The 17,352-nt window shown below is 42.6% G+C and overlaps 3 protein-coding genes and 1 long non-coding RNA gene across 4 annotated transcripts; 3 read left to right on the forward strand and 1 right to left on the reverse strand.

Moving 5' to 3' along the window:
• The first annotated feature begins 570 nt into the window (after window positions 1-570).
• Window positions 571-3,115, forward strand: LOC6533128. The gene is made up of 7 exons (XM_002093818.4): window positions 571-1,091; window positions 1,787-1,910; window positions 2,016-2,101; window positions 2,164-2,322; window positions 2,392-2,478; window positions 2,602-2,830; window positions 2,899-3,115. The coding sequence occupies exons 1-7, from the start codon at window positions 1,017-1,019 to the stop codon at window positions 2,997-2,999; spliced, it is 861 nt and encodes a 286-aa protein (XP_002093854.1). The 5' UTR covers window positions 571-1,016; the 3' UTR covers window positions 3,000-3,115.
• A 5,178-nt stretch (window positions 3,116-8,293) lies between these two features.
• On the forward strand, window positions 8,294-10,703 carry LOC26534981. Its single transcript, XR_001454085.3, has 2 exons — window positions 8,294-9,496; window positions 10,351-10,703. It is a non-coding gene; the product is annotated as an uncharacterized LOC26534981 (long non-coding RNA).
• Window positions 10,704-11,143: 440 nt separating this feature from the next.
• On the reverse strand, window positions 11,144-14,779 carry LOC6533129 (xenotropic and polytropic retrovirus receptor 1). Its single transcript, XM_002093819.4, has 6 exons — window positions 14,586-14,779; window positions 12,906-14,094; window positions 12,390-12,584; window positions 11,996-12,165; window positions 11,584-11,826; window positions 11,144-11,397 (listed from the first exon to the last, which is right to left on the reverse strand). The coding sequence occupies exons 1-6, from the start codon at window positions 14,652-14,654 to the stop codon at window positions 11,248-11,250; spliced, it is 2,016 nt and encodes a 671-aa protein (XP_002093855.1). The 5' UTR covers window positions 14,655-14,779; the 3' UTR covers window positions 11,144-11,247.
• A 1,015-nt stretch (window positions 14,780-15,794) lies between these two features.
• LOC6533130 (motile sperm domain-containing protein 2) lies at window positions 15,795-17,272 on the forward strand. The gene is made up of 3 exons (XM_002093820.4): window positions 15,795-16,444; window positions 16,512-16,997; window positions 17,060-17,272. The coding sequence occupies exons 1-3, from the start codon at window positions 16,357-16,359 to the stop codon at window positions 17,209-17,211; spliced, it is 726 nt and encodes a 241-aa protein (XP_002093856.1). The 5' UTR covers window positions 15,795-16,356; the 3' UTR covers window positions 17,212-17,272.
• Window positions 17,273-17,352: the final 80 nt, after the last annotated feature.

Here is a 17,352-nt window from a genome sequence, read left to right on the forward strand (position 1 = left end):
TTTTTATATGTATTTAGTATCATCGCGGGCACGTTAATTCATGTTAAAACTATTTAATCAGCTCTGACTGGTTACATTTTCGCCATTCTTTTCCACGAATGACTTGATGCTTTTCCAATTCGTTGCCCAAGCTACTTTTCCTTTCATTTCCGTTCCGGTGGCAGCAACTGGAGCACGAAATGGGCATTGTCATGGAACTCAGGCGGACGGACTCCTCGACGCCACCACTTCCTCCTTGTCAGTTTGCTGATTCCAAGGACCTCCTCCAGTGCGTTTTCCACGTTAATTAAATTGAGTCTTTAATCCAATAGAGAGCTAAGCCAATGCAGTAATTTGCGGTATTGGCTAAGCCCACACAGTTTGTGGTTAATTGCAGGAAAATTCGGTTTGTAGCAAGGACCACAATGCAAGGATTTTCTATACCACCTGTTGCTGTGGTTCGCCTGTAGATGGCGCATGCGTTGCCCGCAAAATCTCATGCCCCACAACGATTTTCGAACTTTCATTCATAAAACGTGTGTGCGAGTACCTTTCGAAATTGAAAGCAATGTGGTTGCCATCGCATAAGGAGTACTAAGCCAGTCCCGATGCGACTTTCAATGGCGGCGGTTCTACACGGATTTTCGCGTCCTGTCATCCTGGCAGCCCACACTGCGGTCCATCTAACTATGCTCGGTCATGCCACATAAATCAGTGTCATAAATCTGCGCGTCTTGTGTATGAAATTATGTGGCAGTGCCGCAGCAGCCACAAGAAATTCTAGATATTTATCTGGCGAGTGTCAAATAAAAACTTGTCTAAAGAAAAACAACTAAAGCAAGCAAATTAACCGTTTGGCGGGAAACGAAATAAAAGTGAAATCCCAGCGGGTGAAAGTGAAGAAAGTCAAGTGAAAGTGGCGGCTGCCGTTCCCTTAAAGAAAAGCAAAAAAAAAAAATCAAATAAAACAACGTAAAATCTTCTCCTGTGTCAAGCGTGTTTGGAATGCTCATCCGCGAGGCGTGAGCTACTGAAAGATGGCCATCCTGGAGTCTTGTTGCTTTTGGAAGGATGTGCGGAGTGGCAGCTTTGCTTGCGCCATCTACACTTTGGTAGGTTGCTCCTCATACACTCGTATATGAATAATTTCTGGAGATAAGGTTTTGTGGCCTGGAGCCTGAAGCCTGAGTAAATATATCAAAAATTCCCTTGAACTTTTCCAGCCAATTGGCAAACAGTGGAGCGAAGTTTATTGGCCTCTCCAAACTTTTTAAGCCAAAGCAACCAAAACTTACCTTTAATACTTACCTTAATACCTATGTGTGGTATTAAAATGTAACTTTTTCAAGTGTTTCAAGCCAGTTGCAATAACCCTTACACTTGACCTCCTAAAGCTATATGCTATGTAAAAAAGATTTATGTTTTCTTTAAGGACCTTCATTAAGTGTAAAAACCCCAGCAACATATTGAGTTTTTCTTTAACACGCATAAATTTCATGTCTCATTACAAACATTTCCGTGCTCGTTAGATTACTTTTCCTTTATTGATTGCTGTCGAAACCTCGTAAATTAGAATGATTAACAGCTTAACTATGTGGAATATATACCCAAGCATACATATTAACGCGTTGAGCTGCATACTTCTTCAACAATTACTGAATTCAATTTTTTACTTGAAGAAACATTTTCGGGGAATGAAGAAGGGAACACTTTTGGGTCTTTTTCTGTGTAAACAGGAAACGTGTGCCGCAATTTACGTTTACCCACGGAAGTTCCAGGTATTTTCTCACAATTTTTCCCCATACAGGTTTACTTTGGCTTCTCGACGCTGATGTTTTTGTTCTACCTTATCGAGGAGCAGGACTTTCTGCTCGGGAACCGTGCTCGGCCGTTGGGTGAAAGTCTACTGGAGAAGGGTGATGTGACTGTAGGTGAGCATACCAATGGATACCGTAGTGTGGAAAGGATACTGCATCCGACACGGGCACTTGTGCCATGCGAGCAACTCAATTACGTGTGATTAATGCCTCTTGCAGTGACTGTGATATTCAACGTTTTGTTGCTCTTTTGCTCCATACTGATGGTGCTATCGTCGGTTCTGCTCATATTGGGCCTTCAGCAGGTGAGTGTGTTACTTTAACGCAATCGCCGACCCAAAAGCATGAGTTCCGTATAAAATTACAGAACAAGAGACATTTGCTGATACCCTGGATAAGTTTCATGCTGGGCGATCTGCTCATCGAGGTCTGCCACCTGGTCCACTTGGCCCTCGCCCGCCGCGTCAAGTTCGATCCGATTGTGGGTTTCATCTTCACCATGGATTTCTTCCTACTGTGCCTCAATGTGAGTTCAATGCCTCAGAGTAACCACATGATGTTGGGATGACCTGTAATATTCCTATTCCGCATCCAGCTATACTGTCTGCTGTGCGTCATCTCGCAGTACCAGACGTTTCGCTCCCAGCGAGCGGAGATGCGACTGGCGGCCCCGACGGCATCGGTAGGTATTCTTCGGTGAATGTGTTGTGCCACTCCCAAGTATGCTTACTTGCCCTCCCCCCTTCCCAACTGAACACCCGAACACCTGAACACCGTGCTCTGTGCCCCATTCGTCAAACCCAAGCCTATTGTGGTCTTCACAGCAGCGGAGAAGCTAACCAAAGCGCAGCAGCAGCTGCAGCAAGCGCAGCAGCAACAACAGCAGCACGCTGATGCACTGCAGCAGCTGGAGACCGGCAGAGCAAATGGTAAGCGGCGACGTATGCTCGGTGCTGCCAGTCCGCTAATAACTTCGCAGCGCCTAACCAACTTCTCCACCATCACCGAGGAGGAGGAGCAGCAATCCCGCACAGGTGCGTCCATGGGCGACTTGGCCTTGTACTTATTTTCAATAAACATCACTTGGCTCACATCCATCTAGACCACCGTGCGGAGCAGTCAACTGGACAGGAACTCGGCCGCATACCAATTTTCACACTGGCTGCCAGTCCAGCTCATTGTGGTGATGCAACTCATCACTAAGCCAGAGTTACGCGTTTGTCCTCGATTACACATTGCTGCTGAGATATAAGATATTTTTACATGTTAATTAATCCGAAAAGGGGTGAATAAAAGGGAAATGAGATTTCAAACAGGCATATAGCAGACTTTGACAAAAATGCTTTTACAGTTTAACACAAGCGTGTTCCATGGAAACAAAGCTACTGTATCAAAAGTAGGGGGATGCGAAAAGGATTCCAGGATGTGTCAAATGCCCATCACGTTTTGGTTCCCAGTTCTAAAGTTGCCTTTCTTTCGTTTCTGTACTTTAATATGTTAAAGCTTTAATTATTGTATCACTTTCAACCACCTACGAATAGGTATAGCCATTACTAGCCAAGAACGCCAATAAGTAGGCAACGTTTTGCACACATAGGTTGCAGGATGGTAAATGCTTACTTCTACGCTCAAAATATTTTGTCTTGGAATGGTACAAGTTAGTCAGGCTTGCCTGTACTTGCTGCGTAAATTCCGGTACTTGACAATGACAACAGGATGTGAGCTCCGTTCGAGCTCGAGTGCTTTGCCAAGTCAAACTGTTTGGCAACTGGAGGAGGAGGTGACCCTCGGGGTCAGACGTTTTGAAATAATTATTCAAATTCCTCAGCCTCAGCCGGTCAGACAGCCTCAGGTCGAAATAACCCTAAAACAACAAGGGCACAAGGGTAAAATGGACTTTAAAAACGTAATTAGCATTTGAAAAATGCTGACCCGCCCATGAAGGATACCAGATTGAGGGCGGGTTAACTGGTTTTAATTGCCGTCTAATATTTTTTAAATGATGCTCTTAAGCGCTTATTAACTTCTCTGGAATGAAAAGACAAAAAAGGCAGTTTCCACTGCAATCCATTACAACGGCTAGCACGAGTCCTGTGAAGGACCACCGAGGACAACAGAGCAAAGCAGTGGCGTCATTAAATGGCACTTAATCACCGGACTAAATTGGCCCTGTTAATTAAACCCCCAGGTGGAGATGCAGGGCCACATGACACCGGATTGCTGCCTTGAAGCGGATGAGCGGTTTAGGATCTGACCTGGGTTTCCCGACCGCCAGCTGCCGATGACAAAGAGCTCCTGGTGGAGAAGCCACACCATCCGCAAACTGTTGTCCAACTTCCGGTGTGTAGTGTGCCAGTGCCACCAAAACACTGACAGAAACGAATTCAATTTGTCAGAATTCATAGTCCAACAAAAACACATTTTAAGAAATTGCTCAAATTTTTTATTATTTCAAGGAATTTTTAAACACACTGTATGTTTGCTTAAGAGTAAGTTATTGAGAATTTTTGTTCACAAGGTATGTACACATGGTCCTGGACGCTGTGGAAAGTCCCACTCTGAGAGTTCGCACAACTGTTATTAGTTTTGTGAAAAGTCGTCCAATATTGACAATGCCACGGGCAGCGAGACTTCATACATTTCGGTGGCATGCTACTTGAAAACCCACAAGCCAAAAATGTGCGGACATTGGTCAAAAGCTACAGAGTCGGAAAAAAACAAAAGCCTAATGGATTCCTAAGTGGCGGAATGCAGTGTAAAGTCTGTTAGATAAATATCGAGTTACCGAGAAAATTCTTTTGCAAACATAATTGATTAGGAGTTTAAATGCTTTTACATTGCCTTTCTATTTTTGGTGTTATTGTTGCATTAAAGTCTTAGACAAATACAAAGCAAAAAGCTAGGTAAACTATAAAGCTGTAGAGCAAATATTTGTAATTGCAATCTTTCTGCTTGGCAGCCTTTTTCCGCCTTGGATGAAATTAATTCAGAAGCCATGGAGAGCACTTGTAATTACTCTTCTCTGGTGTTTTGTGCGTGCAATGAAATATTTGATGGAATACGGGATGTGGAAGTTCATGTTCATTTTTATGCTCATGAAGTGAAATAAGTCCTTTATTACGTTCTTAAAAATCACTGGCATTTTTGATGGCAAACAAATGCAGCACTCGCGTGGCAGATCCCTGGAATTACTGTCGGCATTATCAACACCCCTCAGTTGGTCCTTTAAAGTTGCCATTGTGGAGCACTTAGGGGATAAATACTTGTACCATACACCACAATGCCAGATCCCGGGATTATTGCTACAAACTCACACACACACAATTGCCAATAAGCTCAGTTTCGCAACGCAGAAACGCACACGCTTTCTATCTAATTGCTAAGATGACTGCTTTGCCCAGACTTGCCAGGATGCCAGGATAATGAGTTTTCCATTAGCGCTTGAGTGCGGCGGGCAGTGGCAATATTTGCCAAGCGTCCTGACTGCTTAAGTGAAAATTCAATTAAAGCATCAGCATCAGCAGCAGCAGCAGTAAAATCAAATGAAACTCCTGTCTCGCCCAGCGTCCGCAACTTTGGACACTTTGGAGTGACTGCTGGAACTTGGACATTGAACTTGGTGGTAAATACGAGCATGCGATATACTAAACATGCATGTGGGATGCCACTGAAAACGCTGAGAACATGCAAAGTTTTGACAGCCAACGCTGCAAAACCACGGCAACAACAGGAAACCGGAAGTGTAACAATGGGTGTCGAACTTGGCTGAACATGCATCCACTCAAGTTGCCACACACACACAATGCCCCACTGAAACTTGTGTCTGCCAAACTCAGGAGATTGAGGGTCTTGGATTAAATGAAATGTTAAATTTTAAGGCAGTTTAAGACTTCTTCCCTTACTCTCGAAATATTGACAGATTTCAGGCAACTTGAGACCGAGGGACTTGGCTGCCTTTGGCACACTTTCTGGACTTTTACTTGATTTATAGCATATGACAACTGGGTAAGGCTCTTATATATGTGCTGTTGAATTTTAAAAGGCAGAAAGTAAACAGGAATTTTCGGGCAACTTGACGCTTGACGAGAATGGCAGCCAGTTTGTCACTCGCTTTATTGCGTATACGCAGCGTGGCCCGGGTATAGGGTCGATATGAACGACAGTTGGCAGGAAATTTATGTAGATTTATGTACATGTGCTCTCTTTAAGCTTTTTGGTACTTACTCATAGATACGTGGCTACATGCATTCAATTAGAAAATTAGCATTCAAATGAAGCTAATTCACGCTCCAAGGAGATGCCATAAAAGATGTAAGCTTCTTAATGAATATTAAATGATGAAAACATTTGCGAAACGAAATTCCGTACAGAAACTTTAATTGAAACATACAAAACTTATTGTGGCCAGGAAGTCATATTTGTCCCCAAACTTAATTCCCTCGAGACGAGCCATAAGTACAAGCGCTTAAGGGTCATTTGGTGCTCACAAATGACTTCAAATAATATTGGAATTCTGCCAAGTGTAAACTATAAACAGCTTTTGGAACATCAAGCACTGAAAGCCTATTGCCTTTGAGGGATTTCCACATATTGAAGCCAAAATAATTAGGATATAAGCCGGCAAGGCGATTCGCATTAGCGGGAAGCCGTTTGTCGGCAATAAATCGTGCAAGTAAATTATGTGGAACAAGGCCCACACATCAATCTTGTGACTCCGAGCAAAAAGCTGTGGGCTTAGGTGACACCTCAGCGTTAAAATACATGCAGGATTTTCGCTGGAAATTAGGCAGCTGTAGCATATGTAAAAGAAAATGCCTACTTCACTCCGCTTCCCAAAGGAATTAGGACATTTTTAATTGAGCTTCTTATTTTGCTCGGCTTCGAAGGGAAAACCGAGTTTTCTTCAAAACAAAAAACAAAATCTGACCTTTTTCAGAAGGCACAATATTAGCATTGAAAAGGCTTGAGGACTTATTCAAAAGAAAACAAAAAGAATCCTTTTGTAAATTATTCCCTTCTCCAGAACGCAACCCTTCACCTTGAGTTTTGCTCTTTAAGATCACACAAAAATCAATTTATTTGCTCGTCCTTTAACCACTTCGTTAGCCGGTAACATTTTACGAGAATTTTTAATTGAAATATGGAATACATGCGCAATCTGCACAATATAAACAAAAATCGTGTGAAAAAAGCATTCAACAGTTTGTATACCCTTTTCACATTTCTTGGCAGGTGTAAGCATATGTTTTAAGACATTTATATGAAAATATGATATTTTTATTTATCTCATAAATTGTAATTTGCTACCATAAAGTGCCAATATGCCCACAACTTCTAGGTGAGATAGACCGCAAATAGTTTCCATGACAACGATTCGCGGGTAAATAAATCCCCAAAGGGAAGTCGGGTATAAAGAGATTAATATCTCAGCAATAAATATGAAAATTTTACGCAAAATGGCTACAGTTCTGCGATAGTAAAATCCTGAGCTTTTGAACTCAGCTCAATTATTAAGGCATTTGCCGCATTTAATTCAATTAGTGCTAATAGAGTAAGGACCTTAAAAAAAACAATGAATAACGTAACGTTACAAAAAAAGCCCACAAAAAACAATTATGCTAATGGATGGGTTCTAAAAGTTTCTATTATTTTTAAACTATTTCCGGCTGAGCTAATTGCACAGCTAATAATATTAATAACTTGCGTCCCAAAAGCAAACTTTAACTGAAGCAACCACTGCGGTTTGTTGATCTTTCATTAGAATAGCGCCAATACTGACTTTTAGTTATTCGGTGTGTTTATTTTGTCGACTCTGCTGTTTGCCCATGAATTTGGCTGTCAAAACTTTTGAATGACACCGCGAGTGCCACTTGACATTCTTGGCCAACTGAAGTTGACCTCCTTTGCCTTCACAGCGAAAGGAATATTCCTATAAATGATAAATCGACTCAAAGTGCTTGAGCTTAAGCAGGGTTGACAATTGATATGGAAATATCAAATTAAATTTTCACGGCGCGCGAGCATAAGAAATAAGCTTATTTAGCTCAGATTTTGCAATGCGCTTTAAGGACTTTAAACTGGTTATGAAACGCATCGAAAAAGTAAGTCCTTTATCCATATTATCTGCTTTACCGACGAATTGGTTGCTGAAAACATTGTCATGAGTTATTTCTCATATTTGAATGGCTTTTACGTGTCCTTTGGGTGGCATTTGCTGATATCATTCGGCAACGGCAACGGCGTCCATTAGTTTCAATCAAATTTCATAAGCAAACAAGCAGGACCAATAAACGGCTGTATATTCGTGTGCGAATCTCTATATACACATACATATATCGGCGGCATTAGCATGCATGATAAATAATAAACATATTATAAATAGCTTTTTCCTCTGCAAGCAACTTGGCCATCAATCAATGGTGGCCAACGAATGGGCCCAAAAGGCATTTCCGCATCGTATTACTCAGCACATCCCACTCAGATGGTTCAGAATGGCATTGGCATTGGCAAACAAGATTTATTTGCCTCCTTTGGGGTTATCCATACATTGCCAGCCAATATTAAATTGGGCAACCTAAATTAAAGGCCACGCACTTTTATCGGAAAAAAGGGACGTTCGCGGTCGGCTTTTTATGGTTAATTAAAAGCCGTGCGGCATTCGATTAGCATATTAATTGGCAATTCCCGACAATGTCCTATCAATCGCTGCCACAAGCTTTAAATTAATTAATTAACTTTCGATGTAAACATTTGTTCAATCAGTGCCCCTCTCAAAATAGAAAACTGACTGCGAGTCACACTGAAGTTTGTATGCTGAAATGTTATTCACTTTCAGCCAGCTGTGTTTGTTTTTATCCGCAGTCAAATGACGTATACGCCGCGTGGCACTGTTCGAGTGGCAAAGGGCCCCAGGTGCTGTTTTAATTACCCCGATGTATCTACACGCGTCGACAATCAAAGAATTCTATTTCAGATCATCATTAGAAATATATATTTTCTGCCATGAACCAGTTACACGTGCGTCTAATTGGCAGCAGACCGTCAGTGATAGGCAACATTTGAATTGGTATTTCGCCATCGATGCATTCAGTTAAGTTTTAATTTCAACTGGCTTTATAATTTCGCACGTGCCACACAACCTCAGCTCAGTACGCTCAATCTCTTTATCCTTGGCCATTTGCATATCCCGATTGCATTGCATTTGCAGCCATTGCCACTTCAATCTCTGGCGGTATGTTTATTCATTTATCAGTCCCGAAGCGCAGATGTTTCAGCTTGACAAACATTAACTAACTGCGATGCACAAGGCGATGGCACAAGCTAAACATGGCGTATATGCAATAAGTAAGCTAGACTAAGCTAAACAAAACATTTGCAATCAGGGACTTGTACAACAACATGGGCAAATGCAAGGCCACGCCGAAAATGTCAACACAATATCACGCATACGCACGGTGGGCCATACGTTTGAGTGAACAACGCCATTGTGCAAAGCGGGTGTTTGCAATCAGTTTTCTGGAGCCTAAGTTGACATGGCCCCCTGTCAAGTCAAAAGGAAATCTGCTTTGACAGCAGTAAGGGAACCGAACCGAAAAAATAAGCAACAAAGGAGACTGGGGGCTGGGATAAAAGGTGTCACCACAACTTTGATATGTGAAAGTGAACACTGATGTTTGTCACTCAAGTGAAAGGCTTTAAGGGTAAGCAAAAGCATCGACCTTTTTTCAATGATTTCCCAAAACGTAAGCGCTTTACGGAATTTCATCTGCCTAAAAGCGGCAGCCACAAGGTACAACTCGAATACAGCAACAATATTATCAGTGGGTTTATCGCGAACGGCAAATTAAATGTCGCTAAATATGGGCTCACGCCCACACGAAGGCCCTGCAGCATCCACGAGCTAATAAAAGCATAAAAAAAGGGTACTCTTATCGCAGGACTTCAAAAACAAGCACTCTGGCATAAGAGATTGCCATCGATGTGACAGTCCGGAAAGGAAGGAAACGCCTAGCTGCGAGTCATAAAAAGATTCCTAATGGTCAATGCCTTGCTACGGGAGTTGCCCGGCAACAGAACCACATCAAAATGCTGCCCCAAAGGGAGGCAAGTTTCCGAAAATGTATAAAATGCTGGAAAGTGCAATTTAAATTGAACTCTGCGTTGCCCACATAAGCAACTGTGAGGTTGAACATAATCCGCTTTCACATAGAACACACAGCAGCTGCTGAAGTTGAATTTGTGAAAGGGACTTGGTACATCTGCTTGACAGTTATACGCATTCGCTTGTCAAGCGAATTTGGCGAACACGAAAGTTTAAGTTAACAGTTGTTTAAATATTAAATCAATTAAATACTAAAATCTGCCAGGAGTATTTGTAAGAAAAGAAAAAGTTCCAAGAACTAGCAAAACTTTCTTCCGACTACAAGAAACACAGAAAGTTGCCGAAACTATTTGTATAACTTTCTTTCGCCGAAACTTGCTAAGTTTCCGTTTGCGTTATTAAATTGAGCACATATTAAATTCGAGAATCATTTATTATTACCATTTATTTCAGAAAGACCGCAAAAAAGTGGTTTATGACGACAGATGAACGCAAGAATTTCTTACACAAAAGATGTGAATTTTATCAATTTATACGTTAGCCACAACTATGAATTGTCAACATGAATGAGCTTTGATAAGAATGTAATCAGCAGGGCGCAAATACCCTTCCAAGTTTTATGCCATAATTACAGTTAGAGGAAACGGAAAAAAAATGAATCAATCAATCAATCAATACACAGCAGCTGTGAACGAGAACTTTTCAACTCCCCACGGAAATTCACGGTGAAATACATCAAATTTTGTGTGTCAACAGCAGCCACCACTGATGTACCTGTATTATGTAAAATAAAGAATTTCTTTTAATATCCATCTAAAATTTCCGGGAAAACAAGCTAAGCCCGTAAAAAATAAAAAACGACATCGTTGGTCATCCATTTTGCCTGTTTTAAATATAGTACATCATCAAAACATATCACAGCGTAACACAGCGTAATGTCAGGAATAATTTCGCATGGCAGCGCTTTTATACATTTTGCTATGACTACCACAAGAATCCATCGAATAACATTTATTTTTAGGCAACCCAAAATGGCACACCCAAATGAAACCGGAGTTTACCCAAAGTTTATTGTTCAACTGTCACGACAATCCAACTAGTGCTCGTCATCAATCGCCATCGCCATCGCCATCGTCATCACCATCACCAACCACATGTGGTAAACAAATGACCCCGAGAAATGATGTTGCTCGAACTTTGCTGCTCACAGATGCGAGAATCAATGGCATTGAAACCAGGAATGGAATTTATTTAGTGTCCGCAAATGCAACCGAAATGTTTTATTGGCATAAACTTAAAATTTGTGCACACAGTGAGAGAGAGCGATATTTTTTTTGTGAGGTGACCCAACTAGGAGCAAAGATCCTCAATGGACTCCCCTTGAAGGAGCAGTCGCTGCTCCTGTTTGTTCTTCTTGGTTGCGGATTTGCCGCCTGCGGCTTTTCCACGCCTCCGATTCAGCACGCCATCAGTTTCGTCCATCATGCGCAAAATCGTGGTCTGAAATGTAAGGAAAATATATTGTGGAGGATAAGTTGACTGCTGTATGTATGCTGCTTAAATTTCAATTTAATTTTGATATGATTAGCCTTAGTAAGCTTTGAACTAAGCGTTTGTACCAAGTTTAAGGTAAGGTAATATCAAAAAAGGTATAATATGCTATGTTGTTATGGCTACAAGACTCACCTGATCCGAGCAATCCATTGGAGCCACCGATATATCCCTCACAGCCCTAAACTTGCCCACGTTGTTCAGATGCTCGTTCTCCAGCCGAAAGTAATTCCAAATGAAGCGACGGAAAACCTCCAGGGGACTGAGTATGGTCATCATGACATCGCCCTCAATGTAGCCAGCCTCAATTAGACTCATGGACAGTGTCCAGCTGAAGCGCAGTATTAAATCCTCAATTATGCCAAAGTAATAGAACCACTGGCCACCGAAAAGATAACACACACACATACACAGATAATGAACGCTTTGAAAGATTGTTTTACGTGCCGTTTGCCCAAATATTTATCGTGGCCATTATTTGTGGGAACAGTCGTCCCTACTCTGACCCCAAATTAGGAGAAAACAAAACAAAACAAACCGGACTCACCGTCGATGAATAAACGATTTCCTCACGCAAGAATCTATTGTCGCCCGCCTTCGAGTCGAACAATCCCCAGTCCATTTTGATGTCCCATGTGTAGGCGTAGCAGGACGAGAAGATGGCCGCCGTAATCCAGCAGTAGAACCAGGGATTCTCCTTGGACAGCGGATAGGTGTCTGCAGATGAGAAGACAATGGTGTTGGGTGTGGGGTGAGTTGAACAGGGAGGCACGTGCGCCACAACCAATACACAATCTACATGAAGTTTCGGCACTAATTGGCACTGGACCGTAAATAGCACAAATAATGTATACACATGATATACTCATATGTTTGCAATTACGATGGGGAATGTAGGTGTGACCTAATGAACTCACGCTTCGTATAATGAATCCACTTACCGGTGGTCGTGTGGTATTTGTGGGCAAATATGACCACAAAGAAGGACGTGGCATACTTCGCGGCGTTGACCAGATGCGGAAATGACTCCTTTGTGTCGCGGTATCGCCGGATGCACTGGGCGAACCGGAAGTAGGCGGGCAGAATGGCCACAATGGGATGCAGCAGGGACACGTACTCCACACAGTGGCTGGCAGCTGTTGCACAAACAAAACAAGCACGTCAAATTAAACACTTTGTTGTCTATAATTAAACCATTCAGCGTGCATTTTCAGCATTTCAACAATGCTTTTGGGTTCTTGCGGTTTTCACTTTCACCATTTGCAAGCTCATTTGAAAACCGCAAAGTTATTGAGTGCAATTGGGAAAGGAACTCAGCCAAAAGGCTTGTCTCAAGTTAAATGAATGGCATGAAGAACTTTTATTGAATGCACTTAAAGAGGAAGAAAAAGGTATGCTCATAATCAATGGAAATCTTAGATTTTTTTCCATACTTTTACTAACCCACTTCTACTTACCCTTGCCAGCCTTGTGCCAAGTGGGACTGCGTCCAAAGAAGCAAATCAGAAAGGGTATATCCAGAAAAGCTGGCACCATGCTGTTCAGCTGGTCGGCCAGCCAGAAATCGGCAAAGTTCACAAAGCAAAACGGAGCCATGATCACCCGAATGAGGATCCTTATGGCCCAAAACCGCGCCTCATGATGGAACGTCTTCGTGGGATTGAGTAAAAAGGCAGCCATCAATGTGTAGAGACAGAGTGGAGCTGCATACTGTGGGATGCCCAGGGGATCGCAGAAGATATAGCTCAGCACGCTGCAGGCCCAGATAACTCCAAACACGGATGCCACCTCCATGATGTTCTGCTCGGACAGGTGATTACGTGGGTCCAACTCAAAGATGAGGACGTGGTTCACACCGGACGAACGCCAGCCGTAGACATTGACGCCCCACAGGAAGAGGCATTCGATGATGAGGAATGGAGCGCGGAACATTCGCATTCCGGCCCGCCAATTCTCACCGAATCCGTAGAACATGGCAGCGATCACAACCGTAATGAAGAGCACCACAAAGGCGCCGGAAAAGAGACCCACCTTGAAGGTGGTCCAAGGACTCTGCTGCTCGCCCAGTGGTGGCACTCTCAATCGCTTCATTGCCCTCTGACGATCACCGCCCTCGATGTCCTGCGTAACAGCCTGCTCCGTCTCCTGGATCAGTCGATCAATGTCCTTGTTGGTGTAAAAGTGGGCGGCCTCCACGTGATCCGTGCGCCAACGTGCACCATAGTCGACGCTCAGCAGCTTGTCGTGCTTCTTAAGTATCTTGCGGAATCCCGTGAAGTTGAGGTTCTGATAGTTCTGGAGCAGTATCAGCCCCAGATAAAATTCACTAAATGCCAACTTGAGATCCTGTATCTTGCGCGCCGGCACATTCTTTTTGCCCAGCGGCGTTCGCCTCTTCCAGGCGGGCAGCTTCTTGGGGTGACCCATCTCCAGTGCTTCGGTCAACTCGCTGCGCAGACTGCCATATTTGCGTGTCGCCTCGGCCATCTTCTCCGAGTAGAAGGTGTTGATCTTGGCCAGCTCCTTGTCGCAGTAGTGGAAGAACTCCTCATCGAATTTGGCAAAGTATCGGGTCACCATCTCGCGCTCCACGAGCTCTGCGGAGGGCGATTGCTCGATGGCTGCATACAGCATGGCTTTCATCTCCTAAAAGGATGTCATAAGGATTGTTAATACAATTGATCTACAATTACTAAGCATTTTTTATAATTTCATATTTATTTCTAATTACTTGTATTAGAAATATAAATATTCTTCAATAAGTTTCTTTAAGGTATGAACATTTTTTTGATATCTCTGTATCTAAGCTATATTTCCTTATCCTAAGGACCTATACTGTTGACCCGCACTGTAGCTACACATCTCCTGCTCATCTTCTCTTGTGTTTTCACTTCCCCGTTCTTTCACCCCCCAAAAGCCCTTCCTGTTTGTTTACGTCCGAGGAGAGCAAAACACAGAATGCCGATCAACAGGGCGCATGCGCGTTGAAAGCTCCGCCGTTTGACAGTTGGATGCCACAGCTGATGGGGCACGTGACGTCACAGCTGGCAGAATGACAGCGGGAAAAGCACACTCGTCCGTGTATCTCACGGATACATATTTTTCCGCTACTTTGAACGGCGATTTTCGGCACTCACCTCATAGTTAATGTACTGCTTTCGCCACTCGGGCGTTATGTGGGCCGTCAGGTGCTCGGCGAACTTCATCTCGGGATTTTTTTGGGGGGGGATCTCACAACTGGCTGCACTGCATCCGCATCTGGACAAATCGCGAGGACGTGGTCGCACTGCAAACGCACGTTTTCACGTAAACATCACAACTGGGCCAGAAGCGAACAGGCAGCGAAAGTTCTTGGATGTCGATTCTGGCTGGGATGGCGGTCCAAGTGGCGGGGGCATCGGATACGAGGCATCGAGCTTTCGATATGTAAATGGCTTCGGTTTTGTTATTGTTAGCTCTTGCCTCGCATCCACTTTCAATGTCAACAACAACAAAAGCGCAACACATTCAGGCTCAGAATGATTAGATTTTATTAAATAGCCAATTCAGAAATTATGAGAATTTATTAAACAAAATTGATTGATTTTCAACGCTTAATGCACATATATTTGTATATATAATATATATTATTTTTAAAATGAAAATTACTACAGCTGGTCAATGGAGTAATTACAAAGCCGTTTTCTGTATAATTGGTAACGCCCATTAAAAAAGTCAGCTAATAAGCAACTGTGGTGCATTCAGTAATATGTAATAGAAAAATCATTTACTATTTATATTTGACTAAAGCAAATGGGGATTTTTGCCTAGCGTTGCTAACTTAAATTACTACATGTCTGAAAAAATATTTAAATGCTTTTAATAATAATTATGGGCTCGAATAACCAGTGAAATGAACCGATGTGTAAATATCAATAGGAAAGTAATTTGAATAATGGTTGTTATTAATTATAATGTAATCAGTATCTTGAAAACAAAACTAGTAATCTTTGCAAGATCTTTTTTTTTCTAAATGCAAATTTACAAATGATTCAACAGTAAAGACAGTGTTTATATACGATTTTTTATTCAGTACAATTTTTGCAATAATATTTTTGCAATATCAGAATAGTACACCTTTAATCTGGCTAATAAAATAAAGCTTATAAGATTGATAAGATTAACATGTGGTTTTTGTTTGCTGGGAAATACATATGTGCAATTATAAATCCATCAGATTAAAAAAAGAAATTACTGTTATTAAGCTAAAACCGTTGCTACTTGATATCAATTACAGCCACCGCAATCAGCGGCTGACAATTGAAGGGGAATAATCGAACTCAGTACACTTCGCTTGCTACCTCGAATGGGGGCAAGCCACAAGGAATTTTCACAGCTACAAGATACAAAGATACAGGAAGCCAGTGGATACGTCACATATCGCAAAGAAAACCACAGCTAGAATCATAAAAACCAAGTTCCCGAAGAACAAACCCCATAAACATTGCCAGTTCCCCCGTTTGTTCCGCTTATCGCAATTGACGGCGTCCCCTTGCCCCCCTCCCTCGCTTTTTTCTGCGGGCTCCAATATTGATTAAAGAACGGGAGGCATGCGGTTGCCCCACCCAGTGCCCCCCACCCGCATTGAGTCATTTAAATGATCGTCTGAAAGCAGAGCACAATTGGAGAACACATGAAAACGCTCTCGACGCGAGCGCAACGACGAGCTGCTTGTCAGTCGATGATTAGCGCGCTCACAGGTCAGACATCCCGCTCCCAGATTAAGAACTCGGTCTTCCCCCCCAGAACTCGGTGAAATTCGTATCAACTTGGGAGTAGTTTACTCAGGGGGTAGATAAGAAATTGATATAAATTTGAAGTCCGCTGCAGGGGACATTTCAATTGGCTCACGCAAATCCAAGCAGCAACATGCCTTCCGATCAGGATCCAACTCCGGAGCAGATAAGCCAGGTTAAGAGTAGCATTCTGCAGAAACTGGAGCAAGAGCCACCAGCAGGTAAGCTAATGCAGCCATAAGAATCACCTCTAATCTACATATATGTATATGTACAATCCCGAAATAGAACCATTCCATCCCAACGACCTGAAGCGAATTACGGACAGTGACCTTTGGATCACCAAGCTGCTGCAGGTCTATGACTTCGATGTGGAGAAGTGCATCACACGGCTGTGGTCCAACCTCGCCTGGCGGCAAAGCTTTGGAGTTTATGACCTCACAGAGAAGAGCCTTAACCAGGAGTATTTGAACGATGGCTCCATCTTTGTGCACAACAAGGACAAGGATGGTAAACCCCTGCTGATCCTCACCATCAACAAGCACTCGAAGAGCCGAAATCAGGAGGAGCTCCTGCGAGTGATTGTCTTCTGGATTGAGCGATTGCAGCGGGAGAGTAACCTGGATAAGATTACCATTTTCATGGACATGACTGGGACCGGTCTGAGCAACTTGGACCTGGACTTCATCAAGAGTATTATCGGAGTGTTCGAGACCAAGTATCCCTATGTGCCCAACTACATACTGGTGCATGATTTGCCTTTCCTGCTAAATGGTATGTAAACAATTCGATATATGAAGTTTAGCATATTTATATGGTGATTTTTCCTTGTTCAGCTGCCTTTAAAATTGTGAAGACTTTTCTGCCCGCCGAAGCGCTAAAGATCCTGAAGGTGACCACCAAAAAGGACATCGATCAGTATGTGGACAAGGATAACTGCCTGAAAATCTGGGGCGGCAATGATGACTACGTTTACAAATTTGCCTAAAATATTGCACCTTCAACTTTGTATTATAGTGTAAATATTAATACGATATTTATTGAACACATTTTATTTTACATTTTATTTTTACTACGCGGGCGAAAAGCTTTGAAAGCTTTTCGTAGTAGCTCCACTCGAGCGTTTGGG

The sequence above is a fragment of the Drosophila yakuba genome, chromosome 3L (genome assembly GCF_016746365.2).
Source record: "Drosophila yakuba strain Tai18E2 chromosome 3L, Prin_Dyak_Tai18E2_2.1, whole genome shotgun sequence".
Lineage (NCBI taxonomy): Eukaryota > Metazoa > Arthropoda > Insecta > Diptera > Drosophilidae > Drosophila > Drosophila yakuba.

Bases quoted from the DNA above. Each gene is read 5' to 3' on its own strand.
- LOC6533128 (XM_002093818.4), top strand. From the start codon at position 1,017: ATGGCCATCCTGGAGTCTTGTTGCTTTTGGAAGGATGTGCGGAGTGGC. The intron at 1,092-1,786 runs GTAGGTTGCTCC...TTCCCCATACAG, and splicing joins CTTGCGCCATCTACACTTTG to GTTTACTTTGGCTTCTCGAC. The intron at 1,911-2,015 runs GTGAGCATACCA...TGCCTCTTGCAG, and splicing joins GAAGGGTGATGTGACTGTAG to TGACTGTGATATTCAACGTT.
- LOC6533129 (XM_002093819.4), bottom strand. From the start codon at position 14,654: ATGAAGTTCGCCGAGCACCTGACGGCCCACATAACGCCCGAGTGGCGA. The intron at 14,095-14,585 runs GTGAGTGCCGAA...ACATCCTTTTAG, and splicing joins AGCAGTACATTAACTATGAG to GAGATGAAAGCCATGCTGTA. The intron at 11,827-11,995 runs GTGAGTCCGGTT...TTCGGTGGCCAG, and splicing joins AAATCGTTTATTCATCGACG to TGGTTCTATTACTTTGGCAT.
- LOC6533130 (XM_002093820.4), top strand. From the start codon at position 16,357: ATGCCTTCCGATCAGGATCCAACTCCGGAGCAGATAAGCCAGGTTAAG. The intron at 16,445-16,511 runs GTAAGCTAATGC...ATCCCGAAATAG, and splicing joins GGAGCAAGAGCCACCAGCAG to AACCATTCCATCCCAACGAC. The intron at 16,998-17,059 runs GTATGTAAACAA...TTCCTTGTTCAG, and splicing joins TTTGCCTTTCCTGCTAAATG to CTGCCTTTAAAATTGTGAAG.